Here is a 16,778-nt window from a genome sequence, read left to right as displayed (position 1 = left end):
GTTCTTTTCAGTGGAATTATTGGTATCTAGTCTGTGATGTTGCTAAAAATGAAACTCCAACCCTGCTTATTTTCTTCCTCACCTTTGACCTGATCCTTGGTCAGTTTGCTTTTTTGACCCAATACTTAATGGAAAACAATAGTTGATTAAGATTTCAGGATCTGCATGTGATTCTTTCTCTTATCCTTTCACTGCCATCCTCATCCTTTCATATTCAAATTTGTTCCCCGATATACATTTGTATCAAAATTGTACTCATTTATCTCTTCTGCCAACTTGAATTTGTAATACTTTAAAACCTTCTAACTGTTCTTCCTGCTTTTATTAGTATCGATTTTGTATCTTTCTGCCAAAAGCATGTAACTAATCTTCCAAGTATCTCACTTTCTCTCTTATAACACTTTAGTTATTAAATATTACCTATAGGAAAAATTCCAAGGTCTCTAACATACTGCTAAAGACCACTCAATTGAATCAGTGCCTACCTCTTCAGTCCCTTCTCTCATCCAAAATCTGCTTGAAATGTATCATCTGGTCACATTGGTCTGTGTATACTATGCTATTCTTTACCCCAGTGTATTTCTTATGTTCCTTATGTTGGAATGCCCTTTCCATAGCTCACCATTTTTGATTAGAAAAAGTAATAAGAACAGAAGGAGAGGGGACAGAAATAGGAGAAAAACGGAGAATATAGAAAAAATGATAATTCCTAAAGTATTTCCTACTGTTTCTAGAGGATCTTCTCTTTATTCTGAAAGCGATACTATTTTCACTCTCTACCAATATTCCAGAAGTATAAATATGTCCAAATTAAATTTTAGGGCAATGAAAAGGCTCAACCTGATTTATCTGTCTTTGGTTCTTCCCATTAGTTGAGTCCCTATTAGTTAGGTCGAGATGCATGTTCTGCTGCACATTTCATGGTTTGAATCTAGAGAATCTTCCAAGAGTTAACATGCCTTTACTATCATTACTTGCAATTTGTTTCTGGGCCTGAGTTCACCTCATCATTGAGATGTGATAACACTGTCAAGTCTCATCTACAGATTACTCTTTATTATTCATGGAAATAGAGTATGTCTACCCTGATAGAGCATTGAAATATTGGCCAAGGAGTTCCATGAGGGTGTCTTCAGTTCTCTCCTCCGGTTCCCAATGAGTGGGAGGTAGAGGATGGAGAGGAGGATGTATCAGACAATTGTTGATGTACTAATTAAACTGCACAAATTCCTCTCCCCAGGGATATGCCTGGCTGGTGAGGTTTCCCAGATCCAGGATTGAAGAAAGATGTTTCCTGTTATTACTGACCAAATAGCAAAGTCAGGGGAATCAAGAGTTAAAAACTTAGTAACTGTTATAGTCCAATATGTCAAAAAGAGGCTGAAAGTCTGAAGATAAGTGAGAGAAAAGGTAGGCTTTAAAAACCAGAATACAAAACCCAAAATCTGGGACTCAGGGAGAAGTACACAAGACCCAAAAGAGTACAGAAGTTGACCAGAATATATTTTGTGCCCTAGAAATGAGTTGTGTAAGCTTGTGTATGTCTAGGGAAACGTGGTGGAAATTTAGCCACGGTTTGAGTGCCAAAACTAAGCTACTCATAACCTCATACTTTTCCCTATTGAGAAATAATATGATTGATGAATACCACTTAGAATTGTCTATACCACAGTATCTGAGGTAGTTTTCACTGTATCAAAACATAATGAATGATGTATATAATTGATATTATAGTTATATTGTTGTTGTTTGATTTTACTTGAACTTCACAGGAAAAAGTCACAAAAATCAGTCATCAATTGCCCATAAGGGTGAAATCCATGACCCTCCTCCAGAGACAGTTCAAACCGTAACTCCTGTGGATGTTCACGTAGGCACTTGGTTTACAACCACACCTGAAGGAAATCGGATTGGGACCAAAGGATTAGAAAGAATAGCAGACTTGGCCCCATTATTATCCTTTCAGGCCACAGATCCTGTCAATGGAACGGTATGACAAACTATTGTTTATTGCAAAATTTTCTAAGTCTTTAGAATTCTGAAACAACACCCAAAAGAGTGCCTAGCTGATAATATTTTTTCAATAAATGTCTGTTAAGTAGTGGGTGAGTGGGTGGATGGACAGATGGATGGATGGATGGATGGATGGATGGATGGATGGATGGATTCATTTTCCAAAATCTAAAAACATCTTGTGGTATATTTGCCAAATGGAGAGTATCATTAGCGACTATTTTTGTGTGTTGTGGGCACAACCACGTCAGAACAAAGTGCTAATTTTTGAGGTGAGTGGCAGTTCGTGAGTTCTCTATGCCACTTTTAAGATATATGTGATTAATGATGTTGTCGGGTGTTTCCTTATGCTGGATGTATGTGTGTAAATATCTTATCTTCTGGAAGTGAGAGGCTTCTGGAAGTGAGTGTCTCATTACTACTTATTTGTGTCCACTTGCAGTTGATGAGAGAAGTTTGTTCATGATCCTTTGATTTTGAAAAACTTACGGTATATTGAAAGAGATAAGACACACATTAAATAACTCAAGAATCCAAAACTGTAGAGAAGCTTTACAAAAACTTTATTTATAGGATAAGAATACATGAAAAATTAGTGGTACAGAACATAATGGTTCTGTTTATGATATAAAAAGCCAAACTCCTGGAATGAACAATAGCAGTTTCTGTGTACCAGGACTTTTTTTTGTTTGTTTTTGAGATGGAGTTTTGCCCTTATCACCCAGGCTGGAGTGCAATGGTGTGATATTGGCTCACTGCAACCTCCACCTCCCAGTTCAAGCAATTGTCCTGCCTCAGCCTCCCGCATAGCTGGGATTACAGGCACCTGCCACCACGCCTGGCTAATTTTTGTATTTTTAGTAGAGACAGGGTTTTGCCATGTTGGCCAGGCTAGCCTCCAACTCCTGACTTCAGGTGATCGGCCCACCTCAGCCTCCTAAAGTGCTGGAATGACAAGCATGAGCCACCACGCCTGGCCCTCTATGTACCAAGATTTCTTTGGGGGCCTTTATACACGTTATCTCATTCAGCCCTCACACCAAATGTATATTACACAGATGAGGAAATTGAACCTTAGCAAGTTAAGTAATGTGGTCAAGAGTACATATTCAGAAAGTGCTGAAGCCAAGATTAGAGCCAGTTGTTTGTGACCAAACACTGAGCTCTTTCCATTCCTTAGCTATTCCTCTAACATCTTATATGGAGATTTGCAGCACCCTCTGAATCTAAACACAATGAACAGTTTCCTAAGTGCCTTAACTCTGGTGTCTGAACTTCCTACCCTTGTTTAAAACCAGGTGCTGCTGTAAAAAGCAAAATGCCTGCATGCTATTGAGATGGATTACATTATCTAACCAAATATCTTTTCCTCTTCAGCCTACTTCTGAAATAATTTTATAGTCTCTGACTTTGTTTGCTAGTTGCCTTTTTTTGTAAGGTACATATGATCTCAGAAAGGATTTTTGTTTGTTTGTTTGTTTCCTGGGTTTTTTTCTTGTTTGTTTTAGTTCCTTCAAATAACTCACTTTAATTTGGCCCCTGAGTTAGATTATTTGGCTTAATAAGCAAGTTTGATTAACATTTCTTTGTTAACTTTTAATTTCCCTCATTCATCTCCATCACCATTTTGGAAGCATGAACCAACATCCAAGAACCTGGATTCAAGCATGAATTAAACACCAAATGCACAACAGAATAAGAGCAATAATGGTGATATTTACTGAGCACTCACTGTGTACTAGGCCCTGTTCTCTGCATTTTCCATATACTAACTCAATCAATTCTCACAACAAACTACTATTGTTTCCATTTTATAGATGAGGCAACTAAGCTACACAGAGGTTAAATAATTTGCCCAAGATCGCACAGCAAATGGTAGAGCCAGAATGTAGACCCCAACACTGTGTCCCAGATCTCAAGAAACGGGCATGATCATATGAAACAAAATTGAAAATGGGTGTGTATTTTCATAACCCCTGACATGAAGTATTACATTCTAAAGGAGTGAGCACTGCCCTTGGGGTGAGGCAGACCTGTATTTCAAGCCCTAGCCATAGTCCTTACTAGATGGATAACTTTTGGCAAGTTTCTCATCTGGTTTCTTATTCATAAACTGGAGATAATAGTCATTACCTGTTGAGAAGATTAGTACCAGACCTGGCACTATCAGGCATTCAGAAATATCCTTGTAACTGTGTTATTGCCACCACTAAGAATGATTATCCTATCCTATAGTGACCAGAAAATGTCACTGTTTATGTGGCATTATGAAATGTTTAAATAATTCTAAATCATAATATGTAACTATCTCTACTAGATTAAAAACTGATATCAGGCCGGGTGCGGTGGCTCAAGCCTGTAATCCCAGCACTTTGGGAGGCCGAGACAGGTGGATCACGAGGTCAGGAGATCGAGACCATCCTGGCTAACACACTGAAACCCTGTCTCTACTAAAAAATACAAAAAACTAGCCGGGCGAGGTGGCGGGCGCCTGTAGTCCCAGCTACTCAGGAGGCTGAGGCAGGAGAATGGCGTAAACCTGGGAGGCGGAGCTTGCAGTGAACTGAGATCCGGCCACTGCACTCCAGCCTGGGCAACAGAGCGAGACTCCGTCTCTCAAAAAAAAAAAAAAAAACTGATATCAATAATTACTAACATCATGGCCAAGTGTGACACGCTTTACCAGCATCATCTCATTTAACCCACATAAGATTTCCAAGAAGATACTAGTGTTGGCTCCATTTTGCGGATGAGTAAACCAGACAACAAACAGGTTAAGCAACATCCCTAAGTCTACCCAGCCATTTGTGGAGTCAGGATTCAAACTCAGGCAGCTTAATCCCAGAGCTCATGCTCTCAACCATCACATTACACAGCAGTATTTCTCAGTATATGCTCCTGGCTGAAAGTGCCAATGATAAGAACCTAAAATAATGATCAGCATTCATTTCTCTCTTAGTGATTGCCGCCTACCATTAAGAGCTAAGAAGGTGATAATCACCTGCTCCCAATAGCCATAGACTCTGGAGTCAGAAAATAACTAGCAAACTCACTCTCACATCCATCCAGACCTTCAGTGAAACATTAAGTTCCTTAGAGTTAGAACAGTATAAGTTTAGAAAATGCCCAATGATTGCAATATGCATTATGCAATTTACAGTACTGCAGTTGCAGGTTGAGCTTTCCAGAAGCAAACGCTGAGGTGAAGTCCGGAGTGCAAGATTTTAATAGAGACATGTATGTGAAAGGAGGAGGGAGAAAGCAGTAACGGGCAGAAGTAAAAGCTGAACTGTGAAGCAAACACAACAGAGCCATGGTCAACCCAGTGCAGAGCTCAGGAGCAACAACACACGCACACCACTTCTCATACCCCTCAAGCTCACAGGCGTGCACAGGCACTGAGCAGCAGACACATGTGCAGGTCAACTTGACACAGAGAGGCTACAACCTCTGTCCCCCACCAATCTTCAAGTACTGCTCTGATGACGTTAGCACGACACTTGCAGGCCATCTTGCAGTTCACCCCATCTGGGGAAGTTCTGCAGAGCAGGGATTTCACAGCGCACAAGGCAGCCACAATATGCCACATTTATCATTATTCCATAGTTTCCAAGGAAACAGGGCCTGTGGGCATTTTCCCAGACAGACCTGGGTTAACCCAGTCCAAATGTTAAGTGTTTCCTCAAATATGCCCTGATACTTACTTGTTGCATGACTTTCAGCAAGCTTCTCAACTTCTTTAAGCCTAAATTTCCTCATCTATAAAATGAGGGTACCTGCCAAGATTGTTGTGAAGGTTAGATCAGGTAGATGAGATAAAACTTTTGCTTATAAAGAAATAACTAGGACTTTGATGGTGCCCTCTTTGTATTCAATGGATAAAAATAAGTACACTTGGGATTAACCATGTGGCCAAATGATTATGTGCTGCCTTTTCACGTTCAGGTTATGACAACTCGAGAAGACAAAGTTGTCATAGTTGAAAGGAAAGATGGGACTCGGATAGTGGATCATGCTGATGGTACCAGGATCACAACCTTTTATCAAGTTTATGAAGATCAAATTATTCTGCCAGATGATCAAGAAACAAGTACGTTTTATTTAGCGTAAGTTAGACAGAATCCTCACTGACTGCTGAACATACACATAAGAAAAATAATTTTTTGGTAAAGTTAGTCAACTAAAGAAAACCCATGCAGTCCAAAGCAGGGTCTATAAGGATTTAGTATTATTACTATCATCATTACTTATTTTGCTGTTTGCTTTTTAAAATTTAATTTTATTCTTTCAATTGACAAATATTGTATGTAGATATATAAAATAAATAATATGATGTGTTGAAATATGTATACATTGCAAAATGACTCAATCAAACTAATTAACATATTCATTACCCTCAGATACTTATTTTTAGTTGTGAGAAAACTTAAAATCTACTTTCTTAGAAATATTTTTTGACCAGCAGCACCCAGCAGCCAAAAGTTTCTCCAACACACCTCACTGTGTGTGTGTGTGTGTGTGTGTGTGTGTGTTTTATTTATGTATTCATTTATTTAAAACTTTTGAGTTAAGGGGTACATGTGCAGGTTTGTAATATAGGTAAATTCATGTAACGGGGTTTGCTGTACAGATTATTTTGTCACCCAGGTATTAAACCTAGTACCCATTAATTATTTTTTCTGATCCTCTCCCTCCTCCTACCTTCCAGTAAGCCCTAGTATCTGTTGTTCCCCTCTATATGTCCATGTGTTTTCATCATTTAGCTCCCACTTATAAGTAAGATGAAGCAGTATTTGATTTTCTCTTCCTGTGTTAGTTCGCTAAGGGTAATGGCCTCCAGCTCCAAGCATTTTCCAGCAAAGGATGTGATCGTGTTCATTTTTATGGCTGCATAGTATTCCATGATGTATATGTATGCCATTTTCTTACTCCACTCTACCATTGATGGGCATTTAGGTTGATTCCATATCTTTGCTATTGTGAATGGTGCTACAGTGAACATACGTGTGTATATGTATCTACGGTTAAATGATTTATGTTCCTTTAGGTATATACCCAGTAATGGGATTACTGGGTTGAATAGTACTTCTGTATTCAGGTCTTTGAAGAATCACCACAGTGTCTTCCACAGTGTCTGAACTAATTTAAATTCCCACCAGCAGTGTATAAGCATTCCTTTTTTTGCTGCAACTTGGCCAGCATCTGTTACTTTTTGGCCTTTTAATAATTGCCATTCTGACTGATGTGAAAGTGTATGTCATTGTGGTTTTGATTTGCATTTCTCTAATGTTCAGTGATGTTGAGCTTTTCTTCATATGATTTTTAGCCACCTTTATGTCTTCTTTTGAAAACTGTTCGTGTCTTTTGCCCACTTTTGAATGGGGTTGTTTGGTTTTTTGCTTGTTAATTTGTTTAAGTTCCTTATGGATGCTGGATGTTAAACCTTTGTCAGATACATAGTTTGTATATATTTTCTCCCATTCTCTAGGTTGTCAGTTTAGTCTGTTGATAGTTTCTTTTGCTGTGCAGAAGTTCTTTGTTTTAATTAGATCTCACTTGTCAATTTTTGCTTTTGTTGCAATTGCTTTTGGTATCTTTGTCATGAAATATTTGCCTGTTCGTATGTCTAGAATGGTATTGCCTAGGTTGTCTTTCAGAGTTTTTATAATTTGGGGTTTTACATTTTATTCTTTAATTCATCTTTAGGTAATTATTCTATATGATGTAAGGAAGGGGTGCAGTTTCAATCTTCTGCATATGGCCAGTCATTTATTTCAGTACCATTTATTGAATAGGGAGTTCTTTCCTCATTGCTTGTTTTTGTTGATTTGTTTAAGATCAGCTGATTGTAGGTGTGTGGCTTTATTTCTGGGCTCTCTATTCTGTTCCGTTGGTCTCTGTGTCCGTTTTGCTGCTTTGGTACCAGTACCATGCCACTTTGGTTACTGTAGTCCTGTAGTATAGTTTGAAGTTGAGTAGCACAGTTGCCTCCAGCTTTGTTCTTTGTACTTATCATTTTTAGTTGTGAGAATACTTAAAATCTACTCTCCTAGAAATTTTCAAAATATGATTAATTTTATTTACTATAGTCACCATGTTATACAGTGTATCTCTTTAATTTATTCCTCTTATATAACTGAAATTTTATATCCTTTGACCAACATCTCCCCAACTCCTCACCCCGATGGCTGGTAACTACCATTCTACTCTCTACTTGTATGAGTTCAACTATTTTAGAGTCTACATATAAGTGTGCTGTTTGTCTTTCTGTACCTGGATTGTTTTACTTAAAATAATGTCCTCCAGGTTTATCCATATTGTTGCAAATGACAGATTTCTTTTTTTTTTTTAACACTGAATAATATTCTCTTGTCTGTATTTACTACATTTTCTTTATTTATTCACCCATTGATGAACATGTGGACTGATTCCAAATCTTGGTTACTGTGAATAATACTGCAATGAATATGAGGATGCATTAGGACTTTTTATTGTGATCATTATCTCAACAGAGATAGGAGTGATAACAGCTCTAGTTAGCTGATGGAGAGTAATAGTCTTTGATTGGTGGCAACTAAAACCTAATAACCATGATTCATCTGTCCTAGGTGCTAGCTTTAGATGTTTCCTTTGATCCTCAAGGCATCTAATTTGCATAAATAGGTGACCTTAGATAGGTTTTCAGTCAGAGCATGTCTTTTGTCAGAAAGGTGGTATCAGAAAAAAGGAAACTGTAATTGCTAATTAACAGGAACCTACTCTAAGACTCAAAGTCTTCCACTCTTCCGAACCTGAATTTAAGAAATATTTTTAATGAGAAGTTATTCCCTGAGTTCCCTTTCCTTAATGCCAGTGTTTTTTATTGGATATATTTAAGATGCACAACATGATATTTTGATATCTATATACATAGTGGAATAAGTCAAGCAAATTAATATATCTCTTACCTTATATAGCTGTTTTCTTGTGTGTGTGTGTGTGTGTGTGTGTGTGTGTGTGTGTTATGAGCACCTAAAATCTACACTCTTGGAAAATTGTCATTATACAATACAATGTTATTGACTATAGTTTTTATGCTATACATTACATTCTTATACTTATTCATCTTACATAATTGTAACTTTATATGCTTTGACCTACATCTCCCCACCCCACCCACATATCATATTATGATGCAATAACTTTATTTCTGCTTATAGAGAGAGGGACACTCATACACATTTGCATAAGGAAACAAGTACAGAGGAGCGACTTGCAGCATTGAGTATAATATTGAAATATTGGGAAAATGTAAATGTCCATCAATGGCAGAATAGAAAAATAAAATGTGGTACATTCCTACAAAATAATACTATGAGACTGTTAAAGGGAGTCATACACACACAAATAAATATATCTATGCACACATATATGTATAGATAGATAGATATAGATTAAGATGGTCAGGGGTCTTCAAACTGTGTTAAATGAAAAAAGCAAGAGTAGAATGATAGTACAGTAATTACATAAATACATGGAGTAACATATAGCTTATATACATTTAAAGCACACACATATGTATTGTTCATGATATATGTGTACATAAAAGTGTAAAAATGAATTTCAAGATAGAAATAAGCCCAGATATAAGGATAAACTTCAATTTTATCTGTGATTTTTCTTTTACATATGTATTAAAAAGTATAAATTTTAATTGATGAATATCTGAGTGCTTAAATTATATTTTATGCTTTTCAATTTTTCAAGTTGAAAAATCAGATGTTCTCAGCTCCTACAAATAAATAGTGAGATTAAGACAGCATACTAAATTAAGTAAGAAGATTTTTTCCAGAGGAATTATTCTGAATTGACAAGAACAGCAGGCCTCACTCCAACCCTGTGGAGTTCTCAGTACTTGCTCTAGACTTTACAATTGTGTTTTTCCCATGGGGAATCCAGACAGCCAGGAAACAGCAGCAGAATCAATAGGCTGAGGTCTGTTTTGCAATGTCTACACTCTATCAGATCTGCTTACCTTGCATTTGCTTGTAGCCGAAGGTCCTCGGACTGTCACCAGGCAGGTGAAGTGTATGCGGGTAGAAAGCTCACGCTATGCCACTGTTATCACCAACTGTGAGGACAGTAGCTGCTGTGCCACCTTTGGAGATGGAACAACTATTATTGCAAAGCCACAGGGAACATACCAGGTAGGTCTAGAAGGAAAATGAGAAGTACCAAAGATGAGTGTCTGTTTAGCTGAGAAAACCCACTTCTAAAATGCCTGCAATGTACATTGCTGTTGCTTTCTTTTCTCTTAGAATACTAACATCTTAGAATATACTTCCCAAACTCATTTATTCATCCCTTTTTACATCCCATGCCAGAAAAACATTGCCCTGCTTGTTTTGCAAAACTTTGGTAGTTTTGGACCAAGGTTATAAACCAAAATGTGTTTGTTGAGGATTTCTTATGTGCTAGGCACTGTGGGTGTTAGAAACCCTTAGATGATTTGGCTTGTGCCTAACAGACCAGCTTCACCTCCTGCCACCTCGACCCTCATTCTCACTCTCCATCTTTCCCACCTCCAGTCAGTCCTCCCTACTCTACTCGAAGTCCTAGCAGGACAGGAGGAGCACATGGTGTGTGTGGTCCCGGGAGGGCAGTTCTCCTAACTGAAGCAAAGCTCTGTCCTTGGAAGGTCAAGGAGGAGCAGTTAGCACCTTTCCCTACCTTTCTGCATTTCCCCTTTAAACACAACCATCCAGTGTCAGCCTGCACTTCCTTTAGCCTTAAAAGGACTTGCCTTCAGCTTTTCACTTGCTGGAGAAAGGACACTACAGCAAAAACGTTGCAAACAATGTCACTAGATACTGAGAGCTAAAAGCTAGAAGATGATGGACAAAGATCTCACTGATAAATATTTGTTACTGTGAAAGTTGCTGAAGTCAGTTTGTCCCTCTCATCTCTTCTGACAATGTTATCCTTCCCCCTCTTTATCCAGTGTAGATTATTATGGGGCAAGGAAGGTGCTGGAAGTGAGAGATGAAAGAAAACATAGATATAAATTTTCATGTTTTTGATTAGGCAATAGTTTCTTAGATATGATACCAAACATACAAGTGTTACCAAAATAAAAAAAAAAAAAAGTTTGTGATTCAAAGAACAAAGAACACCACCAAGAACGTGAAAAGATAAACTACAGAATAGAAGATGTTATTTGAAAATCATATAACTGATAATGGTCTTGGGTACAGAGTACCCTACAACTTAGAACTCTCACAACTCAACAATAAAAAGACAATAACCAACCTCAAAATGAGCAAAGGATTTGAATTTCCCCAAAGAAGATACACAAATGGCAAATAAGCCAAGGAAAGGTGCTCAACATCACTAGTTATGAGGGAGCTACAGCTCAAACTGCAATGAGATTGCACTTCACACCCACTAGAAAACTGTAATTAAAAAGACGGATAATGGCAAGTGATAGCAAGGGTATGGAGAAATTGGAACCCTTGTAAATTGCTGATGGTGTAAGTCACTTTGGAAAGTGGTAAGTCACTTGGAAAATGGTATAGTCACTTTGGAAAACAGCTTGACACTTCCTCAAAAGGTAAACTTAGTTGTCATGTGACCCAGAAATTCCACTCCTATTCAAGAGAAACCATACATCTGCACAAAAACTTGTAAACAATATTTACAGCAACGTTTTTAGTAATAGCAAAACTGAAAACAACCCAAATGCATGCCAACTCATAAGTGAATAAAGAAAATGTGATATAGCCATACAATGGAATATTACTTATCCATAAAATGGAATAAAGTACTGTGTACTACAACATGAGTGAACCTTGAAAACATTACGCTAACTGAAAGAAGCCAGACACAAAAGGCCACAGAGTACATGCTTCCATTTAAATGAAGTATCTAGAATAGGTTCATCCATAGACAGAAGATTAGTGGTTGCCAGGGCCTAAGGCCTAGTGATCCAGAATGATTTCTAACACGATCAGGGTTCCTTTGGGGGATGATAAAAGTGTTGTGGAATTAGTGATAATGGCTTCACACACTTTTGAATATACTAAAAACCACTGAATTATACACTTTAAAAGGGTAAATCTATGATATGTAAATTCTGTTTCAGAAAAAGATCTGTTTGAAGCAGAATTCATTACATGAAGTCTATTACTTAAGGACTGTGTCAGCCACCAGAGGAGAGAGGAGCGATGAGTTTCTAAGAGCACTTATCCCACATTTTTTTACCCTTTCAGAGATGCTTCTTGTCCAAGATCACAAACAACTCCAAACATTTAGAATGGAATGAATAGGGCCAAACATGTATTTAACCTCAGCTTATTAAATATTGGAAATAAGGGGGCATAGGACAATTACTTAGAAGAGATATTAAAGTGAGCAGATAAGATGTGAGGACACAGGAGAAATGATATCATAACTATTCAGTTTGCCTCCTTATCAAGTAGCCCTTCCCAAACCTTATGTCCTCCCTTGGATAATGTTTTCTTCCTGCAAACAGTTTGTGACTAGGATCTATGGATATTCTTTTTCCTAAAGTGGTTTTCCAAGTCCCACATATTAAGCTAGAAAATTTTAATAATTTGTGTCCTTCCGTTACCCTTTCAGGTGTTACCTCCAAACACAGGCTCTCTTTATATTGACAAGGATTGTTCAGCTATGTACTGCCATGAATCAAGCAGTAACATATACTATCCTTTTCAAAAGCGTGAACAGCCGAGAGCTGGCAGGTACATCATGAGACATACTTCAGAGGTTATCTGTGAGGTTCTGGATCCTGAGGGAAACACTTTTCAGGTAAAGTGCACTTTTGGTGTGGAGAGAGAGCCTGTGGCTTTGCTTTTGAGATATTTCACACTACAAAGCTTCCATGTAGATTTTTACCTTAGTTGCCTTGGGATTAATTATCCACTTACTGCCAATACTTTGGGCAAGCAGTAATGAATGTCAATACTTTTCCTTTGATTCTTAAGTGTACTTTCATGTGGGATGGCAAGCCAAATAATTGGTGGGACAGAAATGTTAAGGCTAAATGAATAATTAGAACAGAAAGGAAGAAACAGTAGCAGACATCTGAAAATAATGCCAACATAAAGAATGTGGCAATGGTCCTTATCCAAGTTGCAGTCAGAGCAAACACAAGACAGCAAGCAAGTTTCTTTGAGTAGTCACAGAGTCCATGGTAAGAAGGATATAGTACGGTTGAAAGTGGGGAAGTGGACCAACATCCAAGCTCAGTGCCAAATCAAGAACACAATCCTGAAGATGGCCGAATAGGAGCAGCTCCAGTCTGCAGCTCCCAGCATGATCGACGCAGAAGACGGGTGATTTCTGCATGTCCAACTGAAGTACCTGGTTCATCTCACTGAGACTGGTTGGACAGTGGGTGCAGCCCACACAGGGCGAGACGAAGCAGGGCAGGGCATCGCCTCACCCGGGAAGCACAAGGGGTCAAGAGATTTCCCTTTCCTAGCCAAGGGAAGCCTTCACAGACTGTACCTGTAAAAACGGGACACCTTCGCCCAAATATTATGCTTTTCCAATGGTCTTAGCAACCGGCAGACAAGGAGATTCTCTCCCATGCCTGGCTCGGTGGGTCCCATGGCCCACGGAGCCTTGCTCACTGCTAGCACAGCAGCCTGAGATGGAACTGCGAGGCAGCAGCCTGGCTGGGGAAGGGGCATCCGCCATTGCTGAGGCTTGAGTAGGTAAACAAAGCAACCAGGAAGCTTGAACTGGGCAAAGCCCACCGCAGCTCAGCAAGGCCTACTGCCTCTAGACTCCAGAGGCTTAGCTGAACGGGCAGGGCTTAGCTGAACGAAAGGCAGCAGACAACTTCTGCAGACTTAAACATCCCTGTCTGACAGCTCTGAAGAGAGCAGTGGTTCTCCTAACACAGCGTTTGAGCTCTGAGGATGGACAGACTGCCTCCTCAAGTGGGTCCCTAACCCTGTGTAGCCTAACTAGGAGACACCTCCCAACAGGACTGACAGACACCTTATATAGGCAGGTGCCGCTCTGGGATGAAGCTTCCAGAGGAAGGCTCAGGCAGCAATGTTTGTGTTCTGCAGCCTCCACTGGTGATACCCAGGCAAACAAGGTCTGGAGTGGACCTCCAGCAAACTCCACCAGACCTGCAGCTGAGGGACCTGACTGTTAGAAGGAAAACTAACAAACAGAAAGGAATAGCATCAGCATCAACAAAAAGGACATCTACACCAAAACCCCATCTGTAGCTCACCAACATCAAAGACCAAAGGTAGATAAAACCACAAAGATGGGGAGAAAACAGAGCAGAAAAGCAGAAAATTCTAAAAATCAGAGTACTTCTTCTCCTCCAAAGGATCGCAGCTCCTTGCCAGCAACAGAACAAAGCTGGATGGAGGATGACTTTGATGAGTTGACAGAAGTAGACTTCAGAAGGTCAGTAATAACAAACTTCTCTGAGCTAAAGGAACATGTTTGAACCCATCGCAAGGTAGCTGAATACCTTAAAAAAGGTTAGACGAGTGGCTAACTAGAATAAACGGTGGAGAGAAGACATTAAATGACCTCCTGGAGCTGAAAACTATGGCATGAGAACTTCGTGACACATGCACAAGCTTCAATAGCTGATTTGATCAAGTGGAAGAAAGGGTATAAGTGATTGAAAATCAAATTAATGAAATAAAGCAAGAAAAGAAGTTTAGAGAAAAAAGAGTAAAAAGAAGCAAAGCCTCCACAAAATATGGGACTATGTGAAAAGATGAAATCTATGTTTGATTGGTGTACCTGAAAGTGATGGGGAGAATGGAACCAAGTTGGAAAACACTCTTCCGGATATTATCCAGGGGAACTTCCCCAACCTAGCAAGGCAGGCCAACATTCAAATTCAGGAAATACAGAGAACACCACAAAGATACTCCTTGAGAAGAGCATCCCCAAGACACATAAGTGTCAAATTCACCAAGGTTGAAATGAAGGAAAAAATGTTAATGGCAGTCAGAAAGAAAGGTCAAGTTGCCCACAAAGGGAAGCCCATCAGACTAACAGCAGATCTCTTGGCAGAAAGCCTGCAAGCCAGAAGAGAATGGGGCCCAATTTTCAACATTCTGAAAGAAAAGAATTTTCAATCCAGAATTTCATATCCAGCCAAACTAAGCTTCATAAGTGAAGGAGAAATAAAACCCTTTACAAACAAGCAAATGCTGAGAGATTTTGTCACCACCAGGACTGCCTTACAAGAGGTCCTAAAGGAAACACTAAATATGGAAAGACACAACCAGTACCAACCACTGCAAAAATATGCCAAATTGTAAAGACCATCGATGCTATGAAGCAACTGCATCAATTAATGGGCAAAATAACCAGCTAACATCATAATGACAGGATCAAATTCAGACATAACAATATTAACCTTAAATGTAAATGGGCTAAATGCCCCAATTAAAAGACATAGACTGGCAAATTGGATAAAGAGTCAAGACCCATCAGTGTGCTGTATTCAGGAGACGCACCTCACGTGCAAAGACACACATAGGCTCAAAATAAAGGGATGGAGGAAGATCTACCAAGCAAATGGAAAGCAAAAAAAAAAAAAAAGCGGGGGTTGCAATCCTAGTCTCTGATAAAACAGACTTTAAACCAACAAAGATCAAAAGAGACAAAGAAGGCCATTATATAATTGTGAAGGGATCAATTCAACAAGAAGAACTAACTATTCTAAATATATATGCACCCAATACAGGAGCACCCAGATTCATAAAGCAAGTCTTTAGAGATCTACAAAGAGACTTAGACTCCCACACAGTAACAACGGGGGACTTTAACACCCCACTGTCAATATTAGACAGATCAATGAGACAGAAGGTTAACAAGGATATCCAGGACTTGAACTCAGCTCTGCACCAAGCAGAACTAATAGACATCTACAGAACTCTCTGCCCCAAATCCACAGAATATACATTCTTCTCAGCATCACATCGCACTTATTCTAAAATTGACCACGTACTTGGAAGTAAAGCACTCCTCAGCAAATGTAAAAGAACAGAAATCACAACAAACTGTTTCTCAGACTGCAGTGCAATCAAATTAGAACTCAGGATTAAGAAACTCCTCAAAACCACACAACTACATGTAAACTGAACAACTTCTTCCTGAATGACTACTGGGTAAATAACGAAATTAAGACAGAAATAAAGATGTTCTTTGAAACCAATGAGAACAAAGACACAACGTACCAGAATCTCTAGGACACATTTAAATCAGTGTGTAGAGGGAAATTTGTAGCACTAAATGCTCATAAGAGAGAGCAGGAAAGATCTAAAATCAGCACCTTAACATCATAATTAAAAGAACTGGAGAAGCAAAGCAAACAAATTCAAAAGGTAGCAGAAGACAAGAAATAACTAAGATCAGAGCAGAACTGGAGGAGATAGAGACACAAAAAACTCTTAAAAAAAATCAATGAATCCAGGAGCTGGTTTTCTGAAAAGATCAACAAAATTGATAGACCACTAGCAAGACTAATAAAGAAGAGAGAAGAATCAAATAGATGCAATAAAAAATGATAAAGAGGATATCACCACCGACCCCACAGAAATACAAACTACCATCAGAGAATACAATGAACACCTCTACGCAAATAAACTAGAAAACCTAGAAGAAATGGATAAATTCCTGGACACATACACCCTCCCAAGACTAAACCAGGAAGAAGCTGAATCTCTAAATAGACCAATAGCAGGCTCTGAAATTAAGGCAATAATTAATAGCCT

At 38.8% G+C, this 16,778-nt stretch overlaps 1 protein-coding gene across 5 annotated transcripts in view; it reads left to right on the top strand.

The window, feature by feature from the left end:
• SPAG17 (sperm associated antigen 17) overlaps positions 1-16,778 on the top strand; it is a 234,437-nt gene that overhangs the window by 167,290 nt on the left and 50,369 nt on the right. For all 5 annotated transcript variants that reach the window (XM_050748555.1, XM_050748550.1, XM_050748562.1 and 2 more), the window contains 4 exons: positions 1,773-1,990; positions 5,959-6,103; positions 10,045-10,199; positions 12,631-12,819. In XM_050748555.1, the coding sequence (XP_050604512.1) occupies positions 1,773-1,990; positions 5,959-6,103; positions 10,045-10,199; positions 12,631-12,819 (707 nt within the window). The remainder of the gene's footprint in view (positions 1-1,772; positions 1,991-5,958; positions 6,104-10,044; positions 10,200-12,630; positions 12,820-16,778) is intronic.

Source organism: Macaca thibetana, chromosome 1 (genome assembly GCF_024542745.1).
Source record: "Macaca thibetana thibetana isolate TM-01 chromosome 1, ASM2454274v1, whole genome shotgun sequence".
NCBI lineage: Eukaryota > Metazoa > Chordata > Mammalia > Primates > Cercopithecidae > Macaca > Macaca thibetana.
Note: the sequence above shows the minus strand (reverse complement) of the source record. Positions and strands in the feature narration are given on the sequence as shown.